Below are 15,661 nucleotides of genomic sequence, written 5' to 3' on the forward strand. Positions count from 1 at the left end.
GGATGGCCACACGACGCCTCCCTCCCAGAGGCGGAGAGGAAGAAGAGAGTACTTACTCACCGCTTCGGTTTGGTCAAGGACGTCGCCACTACCTATCCCATTGGCTCATGATTATTTATTTGGTCTAAAGCATTTAACTCAATAAAATTCATTATGGTACATTCTTATAAGCCAATTTGTATTATTATTATTATTATTTACTCATCTTCGATGTATTGAGTAAATTGGAATGTTCTCGTTATAATCCTAAGAAAATCCTACTGATTTTTCTCTACAAATAATCTTTTTCTTCTTAAGCCGCTCATCATATTCAATGCTATATCGGATTTGATATCAATTATTATAATCTAATCTGTCGAGATAATTAATTTAATAATTAGATGTTTATGAATCAATTTATCTATTTTCTAATATATTATAGATCCTGATGTTTCAAAATTGACCACACGAGAAAAAGTGTTGGCTTCAAATTCGATTAAGTTGATTCTTCAGTGAATTTTTTTCTCGCTTTAGGACCTTCCGGCAATCTTTTCTAATTGCTGCTTGGATCAAATATAGTGTTCTTACGGCTTGAAAGAAATATAAGCATAGTAAAGAAGGGGAGTAAATCCTTACTGTGCATAGCATGAGTCAGAGATATTGTGCTAAGCAAGCAAGACCTTCATCATTCGTTTGAAGAATGTAAACCTGTCGAGGTTCAAACCGGAAGGGAAATCGATCCGTTAACCGGATTGCTAATTATCTGTCCCCGTCAAGTTGGGAGCTCAACTAGCAGCGAAGTTTTAGTTCCACAGATGACATGATGCTAATCCTCTCCTCTTTGTTTTTGATAATATTCTCGCTTGGGCAATTTGCTTCAAAGTTTTTCATCAAGTTTGTTCGGTCTGTATCATACTCTTCCTGTTCTATTTGCAGAAACACACATCACTTCTCATGTTCTTTGTTTTTTTTTTTTTTTTTTCAGTCTAAACTTATTTTCAGACATTGAAGTGTAACTTTTGGATCAAAAGGGTCACGAATAATTTATTTGATCTAAAAGATAAGAAAACGGAAAGAAACATATAAAAGACATCATAATAATTGAGTATCTTATCAGCATAGCATAGTCCTCAACATCCGGAGGAGTAATAACATTAGATCCCTCAACCTCAAAAAGAAATAACTAGAGTCGAGGGAGAAGAAGATGATCAAGTACAAGCAAACCAATTGAGCTTCCTTAGATCAACGGTAAGAAAGTTGAGATACCTTAAAATTGATCAAATTCGTCTTGCATCTAGTGGCTATTAAGTCGATAAAGAAGACGTGCGTAAGGATATGCAAAGTCTCAAATACTTAAGCGAGGAACAAAAGATTCAAGGGTTTGAATGACTATATATATGGAGAATGGAAGATGAGTGTCAGTGGATCGACAGTCCTCGCGCTGCGCACAGGTGCTGAATCGAACCACTAATTTTGAGAGCTAAATAAATAATAATAATAACAATAATAATAATAATAATAATAATAATAATAATAATAATAATAATAAATATACGGTGTACTAATTAGAGTCCTAATCTCTATAGGAGTAGAATCCTAGGCTGGCTACAAGTTTGGATTCAAGTGTGAGATGTCTCGCAAGTTAGCTCAAGAGAGCAGGCATAACGATGGAAGGGCTACAGGAGTGTGAGGTTCTCAATCGAAGGTCTTTGTTTCCGACCCGGTTTGTCAACGATAGCCGTGTCGACTTTTAGTCGTACATGGATTATGGTTGACCACATCAGCGTGCAATTCCATTATCAGACACCAATTGACCCCCAATTTACGCAAGTGACCTCCTCGAAGGAAACAAAATACACTCCCATATGGAACGTTATAGTGTACTTCAACGTGATATAACAATAGAAGATGAGTGATGTATTTATTATCTATCTAACCTGCAATACCCAATTCCCAATTCCCAATTCCATCTTAGACCTTAGAAGAGCGGAATTTATGGCAGCTTTAAGACCTACTAAGACAACGATGGCAGCCTCGCCCATCTCCCCGCCCTGTTGTGCCTGATCTTGCGTTCCTCCTCGCCTCCTCTTCATGATCTCATCTGTTTCGCCCGTCGCTTCGCCTCACGCTGCAGGCCAAGTCGCAATCCTCTTCGCCGCAGGCCGAGCCGCAATCCTGTCCGCCGGAAGCCGTAGGCCGCGTCGCCTGCCCTCGGACCTCTCCGCCTCGTCCCGGAGGTTGCATCGCCATTCGATCCGCCTCACGCCGCTGGCTTGCAGTTCCAGCCTCAGATCTTGCCACTCCTCCGTGGTAGAATCTCTTCTCCAATAAACCCTACATGCTTGTTTCGTCTCCTTGTTTTGACCAACAGATCTCTGCGCCTCGCTCCAATCCCTTGGATAGATTTGGTAGAATTTGCTCAAAAATGTCATGGACCTCTGCTATCGCTCGCTTTTTCTTGAATTAGGATGTGAATAAGTCGTCCGTTTCGTTCAATTCTGTTCTGAATCTGAAGGACGTTTGGACGTGACATCCTTACTTGATACTCCTCCCTTTGCTTGCGCAAAAAGTTGTGTGTTTGAAGTGTGGATCTTGGAAAATTGGATATGGATCTAGTTTTTCTTTTCTTGATTTGCCTGATCTGACTCACGATCTGGTCAACAATTGAACTAGGGATGGACTGGGGTCGATCCAGTATAACTTTGATTCTTTTAGCAGTCTTATGCATAGATCTAGATTAGCCCACAGGGTTGTTTATGGCACGTTCTCTTGCATTGTATTTTTATTTAATTTTCCTTTTAGTGTTTTTAAGAGAAAGAGAGAGAGAGAGAGAGAGAGAGAGAGAGAGAGAGGAACAGCTGCATGTGAATGTTAGATACTCGATTATTAAAAGATATAAAGACGTGAAATATTTATGGAACAGTGGTTTGGTCTTTTATATAATTAAAACATTTCACCAAATATTTCTGACAGAGGACCCCTATCCAAGAGAAACGTGGCCCTTACTAGCGCTAGAGTAGCATGAATATGTCCATTTATAAAAGCTCAAATGGTTGCTCAATGTTTTTTTGTCTTATCATATAGCTAATAAATCTAGTCTGCAACGTTCAATTCTATCATATCAAGTTATTAACTATTATTTTTTCCACAAGTTGCATCCTTTAAGTTACTTCAAAATGATGGCACTGTTTTGGTATGACTAACTGAATTTGCATGATTGCACCATGTATACTGTCATATCAAGCACAACTTTGGTTCCTGATCATTGGATATGAACCTAGCAACCTTCAAATTGGTTGCACTGACTGACTAAATGACAGTAGGTTTACTTGCTTTCAGGTATTCATAAGTATTGATGACACTCATTCTCTCTGACCTTCACTAGCTTCACATATGTTTGAAGTTCCTTTGCCATCAGCTAAAAGTCCCCATCTTCGTCGAGCTGGTAGCAGACCTATTTTCACTGATCAGGGTAAAAGAAAATTAGTTTGCTCACGACTACTTTATTTACTCAACTTTTTAGATGTTATTTGTTATGCATGTCACATATTTAACTTTCATTTTTAGATTTCATTGAACCTGGAATTGCCAATGACATAGGCTTAGTTTTCCTGACAGAGGTAAATGAGATGAAGAGTCCAAGCATGGCAGCATCTGGTGTTGCAATGATGCCATCACCAGTTTTCTTGTGGAGATTTAAGGTCATTTTTTTTATATCCTTACTCCTTTTTCCAATTTATTCTAATCATAGAATGAAGATAAGAAGTCTTTCTAAATGGTCATCTGATTTAGACAACATATTTATATTGTCATTTTCTATAATTTCAAGGAATAATTATAATTAATTTTGATTTAGCTTAATCCTGTTGATATTGCTTAAATTATATAAAAATTGCAGAATAAAGTTGTGTTATCTGTCAGACATAACATGTCATCATGATTTGTCTAGATAATTTTGTTTGCAAGCATAGATTGAAGTTAGAAAGAATCTGTTATTTGTGTGGCTGATTGTCAACTTCCTATAAGCTTCGTGGAGATGTCCATACTTATATGTTTTTTTACATCTTTTGGAATGCTCACATCAACCTGATGATAATTTCTAATAATACCTGTAGGGTTTCTTTAAATTGCCTATCTTTTCATAATGAGAAACTTCTTATATGATTCCTCTGTGCTGACATACATCATCTTGAATGACTTTTTCCTTTCCATTCCTCTTGATAACATATGAATCATGATATATGCTTAACGTTATGGGCAACCTAAGTTTCCAGCAATAACTTTGACACCTAATATAGATTCAAGCCTTGTCTAGTCAGTTATCTTATTATCCACCCATTCTGAGGTAGCTATCTTATATCCAGCAATACGTGTGACTCTCAGGTATGCTCCTCTCTAAGTGACTGCACCTCGAAAGCAAGATTGCCTTGTAACAAATGCGTGCAACTTCCATGGATATCCTGTAAACAAACACCTTAATAAGATTACAAGCAACTATTTATACAGAACACAAATTCATGAATGAAATATATTAACAGTAAGCCAGTATTGACAATCTGAAATTACAAATGTACTAAGCTTACATGGAGCCAAAACATAGAAATTTGGAACATGAGGCACTTGAGTCCTATTTGCAATAAACTCAAGCTTATAAACTAATGAACTCCTCAACAGAAGGTATCAACAAAAATATGAACAATTGAAAATCAACTCTCTAGGAAAGACCTAGTTTTTAGTCTTAATTTGATCATACTCAATCTTCAATTGCAAAAGGATCTAAACAACTTTTTTCTTTTTCAACGATTATAGTCAGAAGCAAACCAGCAACTTTTCTGGCAGAGATGATGATGATGATAATGTTGTTGGAGAAAGATTAGGAATAAATGCAAAGTATTCAGAGTTCATGACAATAGGGAGTAGGGAATGTAGCAAAGATCAATAGTTTAGCTTGTCATGATAAGGTTTTGTGGGCAAATTTGGAACTTTTAGATCTTAGGATGGAGTTGGTAGCTTCGGATTTGGATGTGATATTGGAAATTTGAGTCAAGGAAAGTACGTTGTGCTTCTAATTTCAATTGCCTAAAACAATGGTGTTAACGATGATCTATATGATGGACATTGATGGGAGAGGGTGCATGTTGGTTATCTGAGCATTTTATGGGTTGAGATGCAATAACCATAATGTAGTGGCTTTATTTTGTATCATAAATGCATTATGCAGGGTTATATGCAGGAAACCCCAAAGAAACAAATGACCCTTGAACCTTGATTTTAATCTTGAAATCTCCTCTCAATTGGCTAGTGTAAAACTAGTACTTTATTGAACACCATTGGCTTATGGGACCATGATCAACTGAAAACTCCATAGTGTTTTTTTTAATAGAATTTTCCAATAGAAATGATATAATATCTAAGTTTAACTGAAATGATCCTACCAGAATTAGCTGAAGAATAATGATGAAGCTTCAACTGAAAATGATCTGAAATAGAAAACAGATTGGGTACCCTTGCAAACAAAATAACTCTGATACCAAATTGATGCAAACATTGGTAAAATAGGTAGAATAAAAGTAGCAAAGGGTGAGAAAGACAGAAAGATCATGGTAGCGAAAATAAAGATTGGTAGCAATGATTTTAATTTCGAATAATATCGCCCGTATCGGGCGGCACGTACTGGTCCGCCAGTAGATCGGTACGTGGACCGTCTACAATCGGGCGGTACCGTCGATTGGGGCTGCTTCTGCCCCGTTACCACCCTAAATCGGTCGCGTCGCCGCCCGTTACTGGGTGGTATTAGCCGAGGGAGAAGAAAGAAAAGGGAGAACCTAGAGATCTGGCGCTGCTCTCCCTCGACGATCCCGATCCGTCGCCGCCCTCCCTCGTGCGGACGCCGCAGATAAGATGTCGCCTCCTCGTCTGAGGCGATGAGGCCTCAGCGTTGTCGGCGACTTCTCCTCATCCGCGCAGGGAGAAGCATCGGCGACGTCGTGGGGAGAAGAAATAGAGTGTTGTCGAGGCGATGTTTCTTCTCCCCACATGGGCAGAAGAAACGAGGCGACGAGGCGATGGCCGTCACCTCGTCGCCCTTTTTTGTGTGGGAAGAAGGAAACCTCGGTTTCTTCTCCCCACGCAGGCAGAAAAAGGAGGCGATGTCGCCTTTTTTTTTAACTTATATATATATATATATATATAGCGGTACTCTGTATCGTACCATACCGAGCTATGCTCGAAACTCCGGTACGATACGAAATCATGATCCTTGATTGGTAGTACCGTAGTACTAGTAGAGTGACTCACAATACATGAGGGATGAGGATAACTATGGCATTTCCATGAAGAAACTCACAAGACCTGTTAAAAACTTGCAAAACTTGATACATTATCCAAGATTTGTCGCTAGACTTGTAATTATGTTTAACTAATTTTGTTGAGTTATCAGATTTGTCTCATCTGAATCTGTTAATTTTGGACAACAACCAATTGGTAACTTGAACTACTAATACCTTTACAAATATTAACCTACCTAAAATTTATAAAAATGTGTTAAAATTTTCTTCCTAATACTCTAATGAAGTAATCTGAATACCTAGAAAATAGAAAAAGAAAACCTATACCTCAAACAAAAAAAATGGAAAACTTAACTCTGATGCTTCTGGACTTTACCTTAACTGAACTTAGTTTTGAATTTTGGCTTAAATCGATCTTTATCAATCTGTTTGTCAAGAGTTGAACTTATTGACCACATTTCTTTTAGTAGCTATAAGTAATGAAGGGTTGTCAGTGCAGAAACTGGAGCAACCTAATTTTTGTAGTGTGTGTGTACAACTTTTCCTCCTAATTATGTCTTGCTTTTCTGATCTTTCATTGTTCTAGCTATTCTAATACGAGTTTCCTGATTTCTTTCGATTAATTTTTCTGTTTTAGTATCTGCTAAATTTTTGTAGTTTCCTGATTTTGTGCAGAGTTAGATAAGTTTCCTCCTAAATTTATGTAGTTTCTTGATTATGTTAATATATTCAAAGAATATATTAGGGATGTACCTATGGTGCAGAGTTTTTTTTTTTTTGCAAGTTTTGTGTTCACAACTCATAAAAGTGAAGTTCATCCATTAGATGTTGTATACTAACTTAGGAACATCTTTCAGGTTGTATTGTTTCTCTTGTGGGGCATCAGTTGTTGTAAGGTCAGTTCTTAATATTTGCTGAATATATGTGTTGAACAGGTATGCATAAGTGGCCAAAATAAATTTCAGACATGTGATTCACATTTGTTGCTTGCAGATAGGCTGGGACTCTGTAATGCGAATGAATGCAGATAAACGAGATTTGTTTCTTTACGAGGCCTTTTTGTATTTTAATCCACTTCTTCTTGTGGTGTGTATTCTCATATTTAAGTGGCTCAATCATTTCAAGGCGGATGCATTCTGATTGATTGTTCTCTCATTCTTGATTTCTTTTGATTTGATATTGCAGACGTTGATGGTTTGGCTTTGGGGAGTGAATCTATGGATTTTTTCTCATTCATCTGTTAACTATGCAAAAGTATTTGATCTTGACCACACTCATCTCACACATCGGGAGATATGGAAGGTATATGTTGATGTGCATTCCTTCATGTTATGTCTCTTGTCATGTATTAGTGCCCCTCCAAAAGGGATTTCATCTTTTAAAGTACTAATGTAACATCACTATTGGTGTCTTTACTTTGATATATATATATATATATATATATAAAATATGCATCCTGAGCTAGTTCCTTTTGATCATCTACTAATATCATTCAAAAGGGGTCAACTTATGGGGAGGTTGTTTGTGATTGTGTTGATATGGAGAGAACATGTTCAACCATTCTAAAGTGTAGCTTACCTAAGGATGCAATATTTCCCTATTTTTTAATCATGTTAAGGTGTTGGAGGCTTTAATTTAGTGTTTTACATTCATACATATGATTTCATTTTCCATTTCTGAAACCTCAAGGTAATTTTAGTTTCTGAAGTTCTAGGTATTGATTTCCAATTTTAATATCCATTGCCTCTGACCATATATTCTTTGAAGATAAGTTGTGAGGAAAGATGAAAGTGAAATTCATAGGTGTCAGCCACTTCTGTGGGTTCAAGAAAATATTTGGAAATCACATTTTCTTCATAGTCCAAATATGTTGTTTTCTTTTTAAATGTAAAGACTTTTAACTATTGATATTAAAAAAGAAAGAGTTGACAGTAGAATCTTGTCAGTCAAAATCATCTCCCTTGATGATCCTAGTGTGACATGTAAAATCCCTACTGGCAAGGTTGTGAGCAGTGAGGTTTACATCTCTACTAATGTCAGATATGTTGTTACTGTGATATATCTTTTGTATGAATCTCTTGTTGAAAAAAAATCTTTTATATGAATCTGAATAATCAGGTCTGATCATCACTACCTGGACTCGACCCATCTAAGCCATCAAGTTTGGATAGGGTCAGGTCACTCAGTCTGATCGAGGACTTGAAATTCATGTGCCTTTTTAATTTTGTGAACCTATCTGCTTATCCAACTCCATTCTGTCTAAATACCAGGGCTTTGTGATATATCAATAATAATCAATATTATAGCACTACTCATGAAGAATTTTAAAGCCATAGAAGGATAAGCTGAAACGTATTCTCTGCCTAATACTTGCTCCTACATTATGCCTAATACTAGATCTGCTCTGATATTAATTATTATGGCCAGGTCCAACAGAGAAACTGTTTCATATCTTGTTTGGCCTGTGACCACATGATCTAAGATGTTTGAGCCTAAGCTAATGATAGCAAACTCATCTAATCTCTATATATTATCATAATTATCCTCTCACCTCTGATGTGGCGCTATCTGGGTTGTAACAAAAATAATATTGATTATTTAAGTGGTTTGTTTATTTGCTTATTTCATTAGATTTTGACTTATTAGAATATGTAAGTAGTTCGTGCTAACTAGTTCCTAATGATATTTGCAGTGTGCAACCTGGATGATCATCATTGTTCCTACGAGTATGGCAGCTTATCTTTATTTGTATTCACATGGCGAAGTATCACTAGCTGCATCACAACCAGTATTAATATCAGTCCCTCTCTAAATTGAATCTAATGCTTATGTCTTTTCTGTTGTATAATATATATCAGTCCCTCTTAGAACATATAGCAATTATATGTGCTTCTCATTTATGTCTTTTATGCATCTTACAAGCATCTCATGAGTTCAATTTGACATAACCTTATGTTATGCTTTCAATTGTATCTGGCGCCAAATTATTTGTTTTACATTTTAATTTTTCTTCTTTGGCTGTTTTGTTGTTGAATCATCCTAAGCTTTTAGCTTGAACTGCAGGTTATTCTATATGCAGCCATTCTAATGGTTCTCATATTCCCCTTTGAGATCTTTTACTTGCCATCCCGCTACTACTTGTTAAGGACTGTATGGCGTATAATGCTTCCATTACAGGCAAGTGTTAGTTTTTACTCTGAAGAAACTTTTATAGAAGAGTTGAGATAAACATTTCTAGCTCAAAACTTGGAAGACAATTAGGCTTCATCTGCTATCTATGAGATAACTTTTACCATGATCAATGTCTCATTGTTAGGAAGGGATGAAAGGTATAAGCACATTAGTTAACATATTTTGTAGCATGACTTTGCTGTCTGCTTCCCTTTCCAGTCTCCTTAACTTGTCCCTTTTCCCTTGATATATTGAACTTCATAAATAGGACTAATGTGTTCAAGTTGTCATTGAACAGTAACTGGAGATATTTTACTTTTCAAGATATGGCTGCATGTTGGGGGAAACTCTTGACTTTTGTTTGCAATTTGCTTAGATGGTTCTCCTAGGATGTTTAAATATCTTTTTCTGCGATAATCAGCTTTTTTTTCCTTGCAAATGCAGGCAATCACATTTTCTGATTTCTTCTTGGCAGATATCATGACATCAATGTCAAAGGTAAACTTAAATAATATTCTCCATTTAGTTATTGTCATACAGCTGGTAAATAATCTTCCAATTAGGAGATTGTGTATGGTGCTTCTTTATACTATGAGTTGTTACTGTATCACTTATTTGGAACCGCTAGAGGCAACCAACATGGCCTCTTAATTTGTTTGATTGGATGCCTCAATTGTTACTATCATCTAATCTACGATTGTCGTTGTGTCTTAGGTCTCAAACTTCTATTGTTTTATGTTTTGACCACAGGGCTTCTCCCTGCATTAGATCAAACCTATCAATAAAATGTCAAGCATATATCATCTACTGAATCGTCCTTATCCTGTAATGGTTCAGAGAGCTAATGAGACATGCCTGCTTTCCTGCTTTGCTAAACATGAATTTTCCTGTTATACTGAATTTTTGTTATTGTTCAAATTATTTCTAGGTATTCTCCGATTTGGAGCGTTCAGTTTGTCGGATGGTTAACAAACAGGTTAGTATAGAAGTGTTAAATCCATCTCTCTGCTCATACAATCTGTGGTGCAAGTATATACTATTTTCTTTTCTTAGATGATTGTCAAAGTTCTAAACATGCTTCACAATTTTGGCTTTCAGATTATGCTGACTTTCACTTTCTGTAACCAGATTTATGGCTTATCTCTATGGCCCTCTCTTTTATCTGTTGATAGACATTCTTCTGTAACATTTGTAGGAATTTGGCTGATTGAGTATTCATTTGTGTCCTTTAGTCCATAGTGGCTTGCATATTTTGTGTTGCAGTTTGCACAGTTTTATACATTGCCATGGAAATTATACACAATTTGCTGTATCTGACAAGTTAATATAATAGCATGTATAACTGGGCCAGTATGACAAATGAATTAATCATGTATTAGTTAATGCTGTTTGTTTGGTTGACTTTTTGCAAGCTAAGTTTACTGTCACATTAAATTATTCCAGAACCACAAGGATGATAAAAGGGAACTATGGACTTAGTAAGCAATGCTAATTTCTTGTCTTATTGCTGTCATTCTTTTCTGGTGTCTGCAGCCACAGTCTTTGGGATGTACTTAGTAAGCAATGTTAATTTCTCCTCTTATTGCTGTCATAGTGATCCTTTGCTGGTGTCTACAGTCACAATCTTTCTATAGGCTTGCAGTCTCTCTCATTTCATGAATTACATCTTTTATGTGGATTCATTCATATTCAGGTTGCAACAATAGCTTGGTTTGAGGCTGATTCTGTATGTGGCAGTCACTCTGTTGTAATCCCTGTGGTGCTTGTCTTTCCCTATTTATGCCGTTTTTTCCAGTGCTTACGTCAATATAAGGATACCAGAGAAAGGACATGCCTTTTTAATGGTAAATATATTCATTTTATGCTTTATCATACTTTTATTAAACTTTATTGTCCCTATTTATGATGTAAATTCTGTTGCATGATGTGTTATCTGTTTGTTCAAGGGGTTTCAATGTCTTTGTATAATTAAATGATTTTTTATATATAATTATAGAACAATGTTTAGGTATTCAAGTCTAGGAACAAAGGACCACTTATTGGACCATGTTCTCTCTTTTCTTGGTTGATCCCATATTTTTTTGTTCCTTTTTATATACTTTTGTTATGGTATATGTAGATCTGATATGTCATTACCTTGCTTGAGAAATGAATTGACTTATTAATTTGATAGGCAAAGATGCTTAAGTCCAATTTGATATCAATATAGCCATCTAGGAGTGTCAATTTTTCTTACTTAATGCCCTTGGCCCAACTTGGAGTTGAAAATCAAGTCCAACTGTGGATGTCAGGCCTAGTCCCATTGTGATTCCACATCATGATGTGTTAGTAACTTCATCCATGGATAGTCATTTCCAACTTAAATACCTTGTGATGTCTAATATTAGATATGCTTTCGTACTAATTATCATGACTGCACTCAAGATGGGGTATGGGGTAATCGAACTATTAATTTTTTAGGTGACTATACAACAATAAGATGTCGCAATGTCCCAACTATTTGGGATTGGCTATATGGATTTTTTGCCACTATTGAACTCTATAAAAAAAAAAATATTATTAGTTAAATTAAGATCAGTTAAATTTTTATTCATAATTTCTAGTAAAATTTTCTTAGATCTCCCTCTATCTCACCTTGTATCATTAATTGTTTCACATCCTATAGCTATATTATCTGAACATCTCCCTTGCATATGTTCACAAGGCTATACTTAATTGTTTACAAATAAAAATATTTCTTTTCATATCCTTGCTAGTTAGTCTAAAGATATTTAATTCCAAATTAATGATAAGAGGCTCATCCATCCTTAAAAACCAATCTAGTTCTCCTTTCATTTCTAATTCTAGAATAAGTTCCAACGAGTGAATTATTTTGCATATAGGATGACGATGATAACAACTATTTGGGGTCGGCTACATAGATCTTTTGCCTTCATTGAGATACGTAATAGAAGAGATCAACAAAATTTGTTCTCTTGAATAGTTGATGCTAACCATCTCAATGTGTTGCAGCTTTGGTTCAAGTACTAACTTTTTAAAATTTCAAACCGTTCTTTGTATTCTGACCTATGAGGAAGCAAAGCTATATGCTACCTTATCCAAGCTGTATTGCATATTCTATATGATAATTATTCCCAAAACCTTGTGATCTAGTGCTTGAACATTCAGACGAAGATCAGTCTACAACTTAGTCATTATTAAATATTATTTTGACCAAGTATTAGGCCCATAAGAGCTGTACTTATGAGCTAATCCAAGCTTAATTCAATATTGTGTCTCAAGATTCTTAGCATTAAAGACAATAGATATCTTGGATTTCCTTTTATCGTCAGCTGCATATAATTTAGATCTTTTTCTTCCTCTTCTTTTTGATGAACAATTGCATTTAATCCTTGAATGTTGTCCTGATGTACTGGATTATCTATCCCTTTTTATCCTTTTCTTATTTTATTAACATGGTCGTTTGTTGTCTTTCCAGCTTTAAAATATTCAACTGCAATCCCTGTGATTTTTCTTTCGGCTCTCAAGTATCATGTCTTCCCAGACAGTTGGACCAAATTTTACCGCCCTCTTTGGCTTATTTCTAGTGTCATAAACTCATTATATTCATTTTATTGGGATGTGACTCGGGATTGGGATTTGAGGTATGCACCAGTTTTTCGGTTTCTTCATGAGTGTTTTGAGTGTTAAATTCATTTTTGTTGTATTAATCTATTGGTCTTGCATCTGCAGTGTGTTCACTCGTATCTTCAAGTTTAAAAATCCACATATTTGCACAAACCTTCTTTATGGACGAAAATGGGTATGTTCCTAAATCCAACAATTTTCGAGTGGGATATTATTTTTGCTAAACCTGTGTGGACTTGCAGGTCTATTATTGGGTGATCGGAAGCAACTTAATTTTTCGATGCACATGGACCTACAAGCTCTCGGCACATCTTCGGCACAACTATTTGACAGTTTTTACGATAACAGCTTTGGAGATCATGCGGCGGTTCCAGTGGATTTTCTTTCGCGTTGAAAATGAATGGAACAAGATAACATCAAGCAAGCCAAGTTTGGAACTCTCCGGCAACGAAATCCCAAAGGAGGAAGATAGGCTACTTGGATCTGCCACCCACAATGTGTAAATGATTGTGGTTTAAATTGATCGATCCAGCTTGAGAAAATTTTGTAGCCATTTGCGGTTCTCTGTTTCTTTGGTTGCTATTTTATGGTCTCACCAAATATTCTTTGGAGAATCTAGAGGCCTGCACACAACAGGAATGGGCATCAAACCTTAGCAGGCCATATATATAATTCTTACAAAATTATTTTCCTACAGCATAATATTGTAATCAAAAGCATAAATTCATTGGTTTCCTTTTCCAAATTATGGGGACTTGTTCAGATTCGGAACCAAATGTCTTTGATTTCTACCTTGTTGGCTATCACTATTACTGTTGTGGATATGCTGGGAAATTGGATAAGCCTACCTAAAGGAGAAACATCTGAGTTAGCGGGTAAGAATGCAAACTTGGCCTTTTTTGTTTTGTTTTTCTTTTTCCATTTTCGTTTACATCCTATTTTTTTAAAATTATTGTGAAGTTTGTGACGATACTTCTGAATTGATCGTTACATCCTATTTTTTTAAAATTATTGTGAAGTTTGTGACGATACTTCTGAATTGATCGTTACATACTATTTTTTAAAAATTATTGTGAAGTTTGTGACGATACTTCTGAATTGATCGGCACATACTATTTTTTAAAAATTATTGTGAAGTTTGTGACGATACTTGTGAATTGATCTTTACATTCCTATTTTTTTTAAATTATTGTGAAGTTTGTGACGATACTTGTGAATTGATCTTTACATACTATTTTTTTTTAAATTATTGTAAAGTTTGTGACGATACTTCTGAATTGATCTGCACATTCCTATTTTTTAAAAAATATTGTGAAGTTTGTGACGATACTTGTGAATTGATCGGTACATACTATTTTTTAAAAATTATTGTGAAGTTTGTGACGATACTTGTGAATTGATCTTTACATTCCTATTTTTTTTAAAAATTATTGTGAAGTTTGTGACGATACTTCTGAATTGATCTTTACATTCCTATTTTTTTTTTAAATTATTGTGAAGTTTGTGACGATACTTCTGAATTGGTCTTTACATTCCTATTTTTTAAAAATTATTGTGAAGTTTGTGACGATACTTGTGAATTGATCGGTACATACTATTTTTTAAAAATTATTGTGAAGTTTGTGACGATACTTGTGAATTGATCTTTACATTCCTATTTTTTTTAAATTATTGTGAAGGTTGTGACGATACTTGTGAATTGATCTTTTATATATGTTATGAGGGTTTTTAAAGTAGCCATGTTATTGACTTGACATTGAAACCCAATATGATATGGGGATCTTAGTCATCAATATAAGCTAACCAAATTCTAATGGGAATGTCCATCCTTTGAATCAAATCTAGAATATTCTTTCTTTCTGAATTGCATAGGTACGACGATGTAAGAAGTCGAATTCTTTCTCGAATTCGTTTGAAGTCGTCGTCACCTCCCTTTCCTCCTCTCCGACCCGCTTCTACTGTGACCTCTTCGCAGAAAAGTTTGTAAGCTGAGATCAAGTAGCGCTGATGTGAGATGTGTCTGAATGACAGGAATGTGATCGTGAAAAATGAGGAAGGACATGTGATGAAGGGAGAGAGAGAGAGAGAGAGAAGAGACAAGGCTTATGTGGGTTGACAGGCAATTACATCAGTGTTGTCAGGTTCAGCTTTTCATATTATTCCCAACCAGTGGAGAGAATATCTGACCACAGTTGTAGCAGGTGCTCGCATTCACAACTAAGCTTCTCGACTCCTCCGAGAGTTTGGTAGCCCTTTTTGTTTTGTCACTTCAAATTGAAACCCATCCATCACCCTAACTTGGCAGAAGACTTGGAGATCAAATAACAGAGTAGGAATTATAGATGGTGATGAACTAAATTTCTTCTAAATAAATTTGCAGGTATTGAAGACCAGTCTTGTGTCCATCTTTCCCGCAACCATCAATTGATTTCTGCACAAAATATAGAATGAATTGCTGGTCTCTATACCTGCAAGCAAACTGATCATCTTCTTCAGGTTTGTTTATCCATGTAATACTGTAAATAGGGGAAATTAGCTCTTGCCAAATGTATGTTTTTTTCTCTTCACCGCTAGAAATACTTTTCATCAAGTTATTT

The 15,661-nt window shown here is 35.7% G+C and overlaps 1 protein-coding gene across 5 annotated transcripts; it reads left to right on the plus strand.

The window, feature by feature from the left end:
• Positions 1-1,886: 1,886 nt before the first annotated feature.
• On the plus strand, positions 1,887-13,830 carry LOC135643725 (uncharacterized). Of its 5 annotated transcripts, none has more exons than XM_065161050.1 (14): positions 1,887-2,289; positions 3,319-3,451; positions 3,598-3,680; positions 7,124-7,162; positions 7,260-7,352; positions 7,452-7,568; positions 8,959-9,054; positions 9,330-9,443; positions 9,882-9,935; positions 10,366-10,413; positions 11,131-11,281; positions 12,916-13,081; positions 13,170-13,239; positions 13,307-13,830. In XM_065161050.1, the coding sequence occupies exons 2-14, from the start codon at positions 3,373-3,375 to the stop codon at positions 13,565-13,567; spliced, it is 1,371 nt and encodes a 456-aa protein (XP_065017122.1). In that variant the 5' UTR covers positions 1,887-2,289; positions 3,319-3,372; the 3' UTR covers positions 13,568-13,830. The 5 variants fall into 5 exon arrangements, with proteins under 5 accessions (XP_065017122.1, XP_065017126.1, XP_065017123.1 ...); XM_065161051.1 differs by having other exon boundaries at positions 2,153-2,289; positions 3,303-3,451; XM_065161052.1 differs by having other exon boundaries at positions 2,171-2,289; positions 3,365-3,451.
• Positions 13,831-15,661: the final 1,831 nt, after the last annotated feature.

This window comes from Musa acuminata, chromosome BXJ3-7, assembly GCF_036884655.1.
Source record: "Musa acuminata AAA Group cultivar baxijiao chromosome BXJ3-7, Cavendish_Baxijiao_AAA, whole genome shotgun sequence".
Classification (NCBI taxonomy): domain Eukaryota; kingdom Viridiplantae; phylum Streptophyta; class Magnoliopsida; order Zingiberales; family Musaceae; genus Musa; species Musa acuminata.

Excerpts from the sequence above, each read along its gene's own strand:
- LOC135643725 (XM_065161050.1), top strand. The coding sequence starts at position 3,373 with ATGTTTGAAGTTCCTTTGCCATCAGCTAAAAGTCCCCATCTTCGTCGA. Across the intron at positions 7,569-8,958 it reads CACATCGGGAGATATGGAAG|TGTGCAACCTGGATGATCAT; the intron begins GTATATGTTGAT and ends TGATATTTGCAG. Across the intron at positions 9,055-9,329 it reads CACTAGCTGCATCACAACCA|GTTATTCTATATGCAGCCAT; the intron begins GTATTAATATCA and ends CTTGAACTGCAG.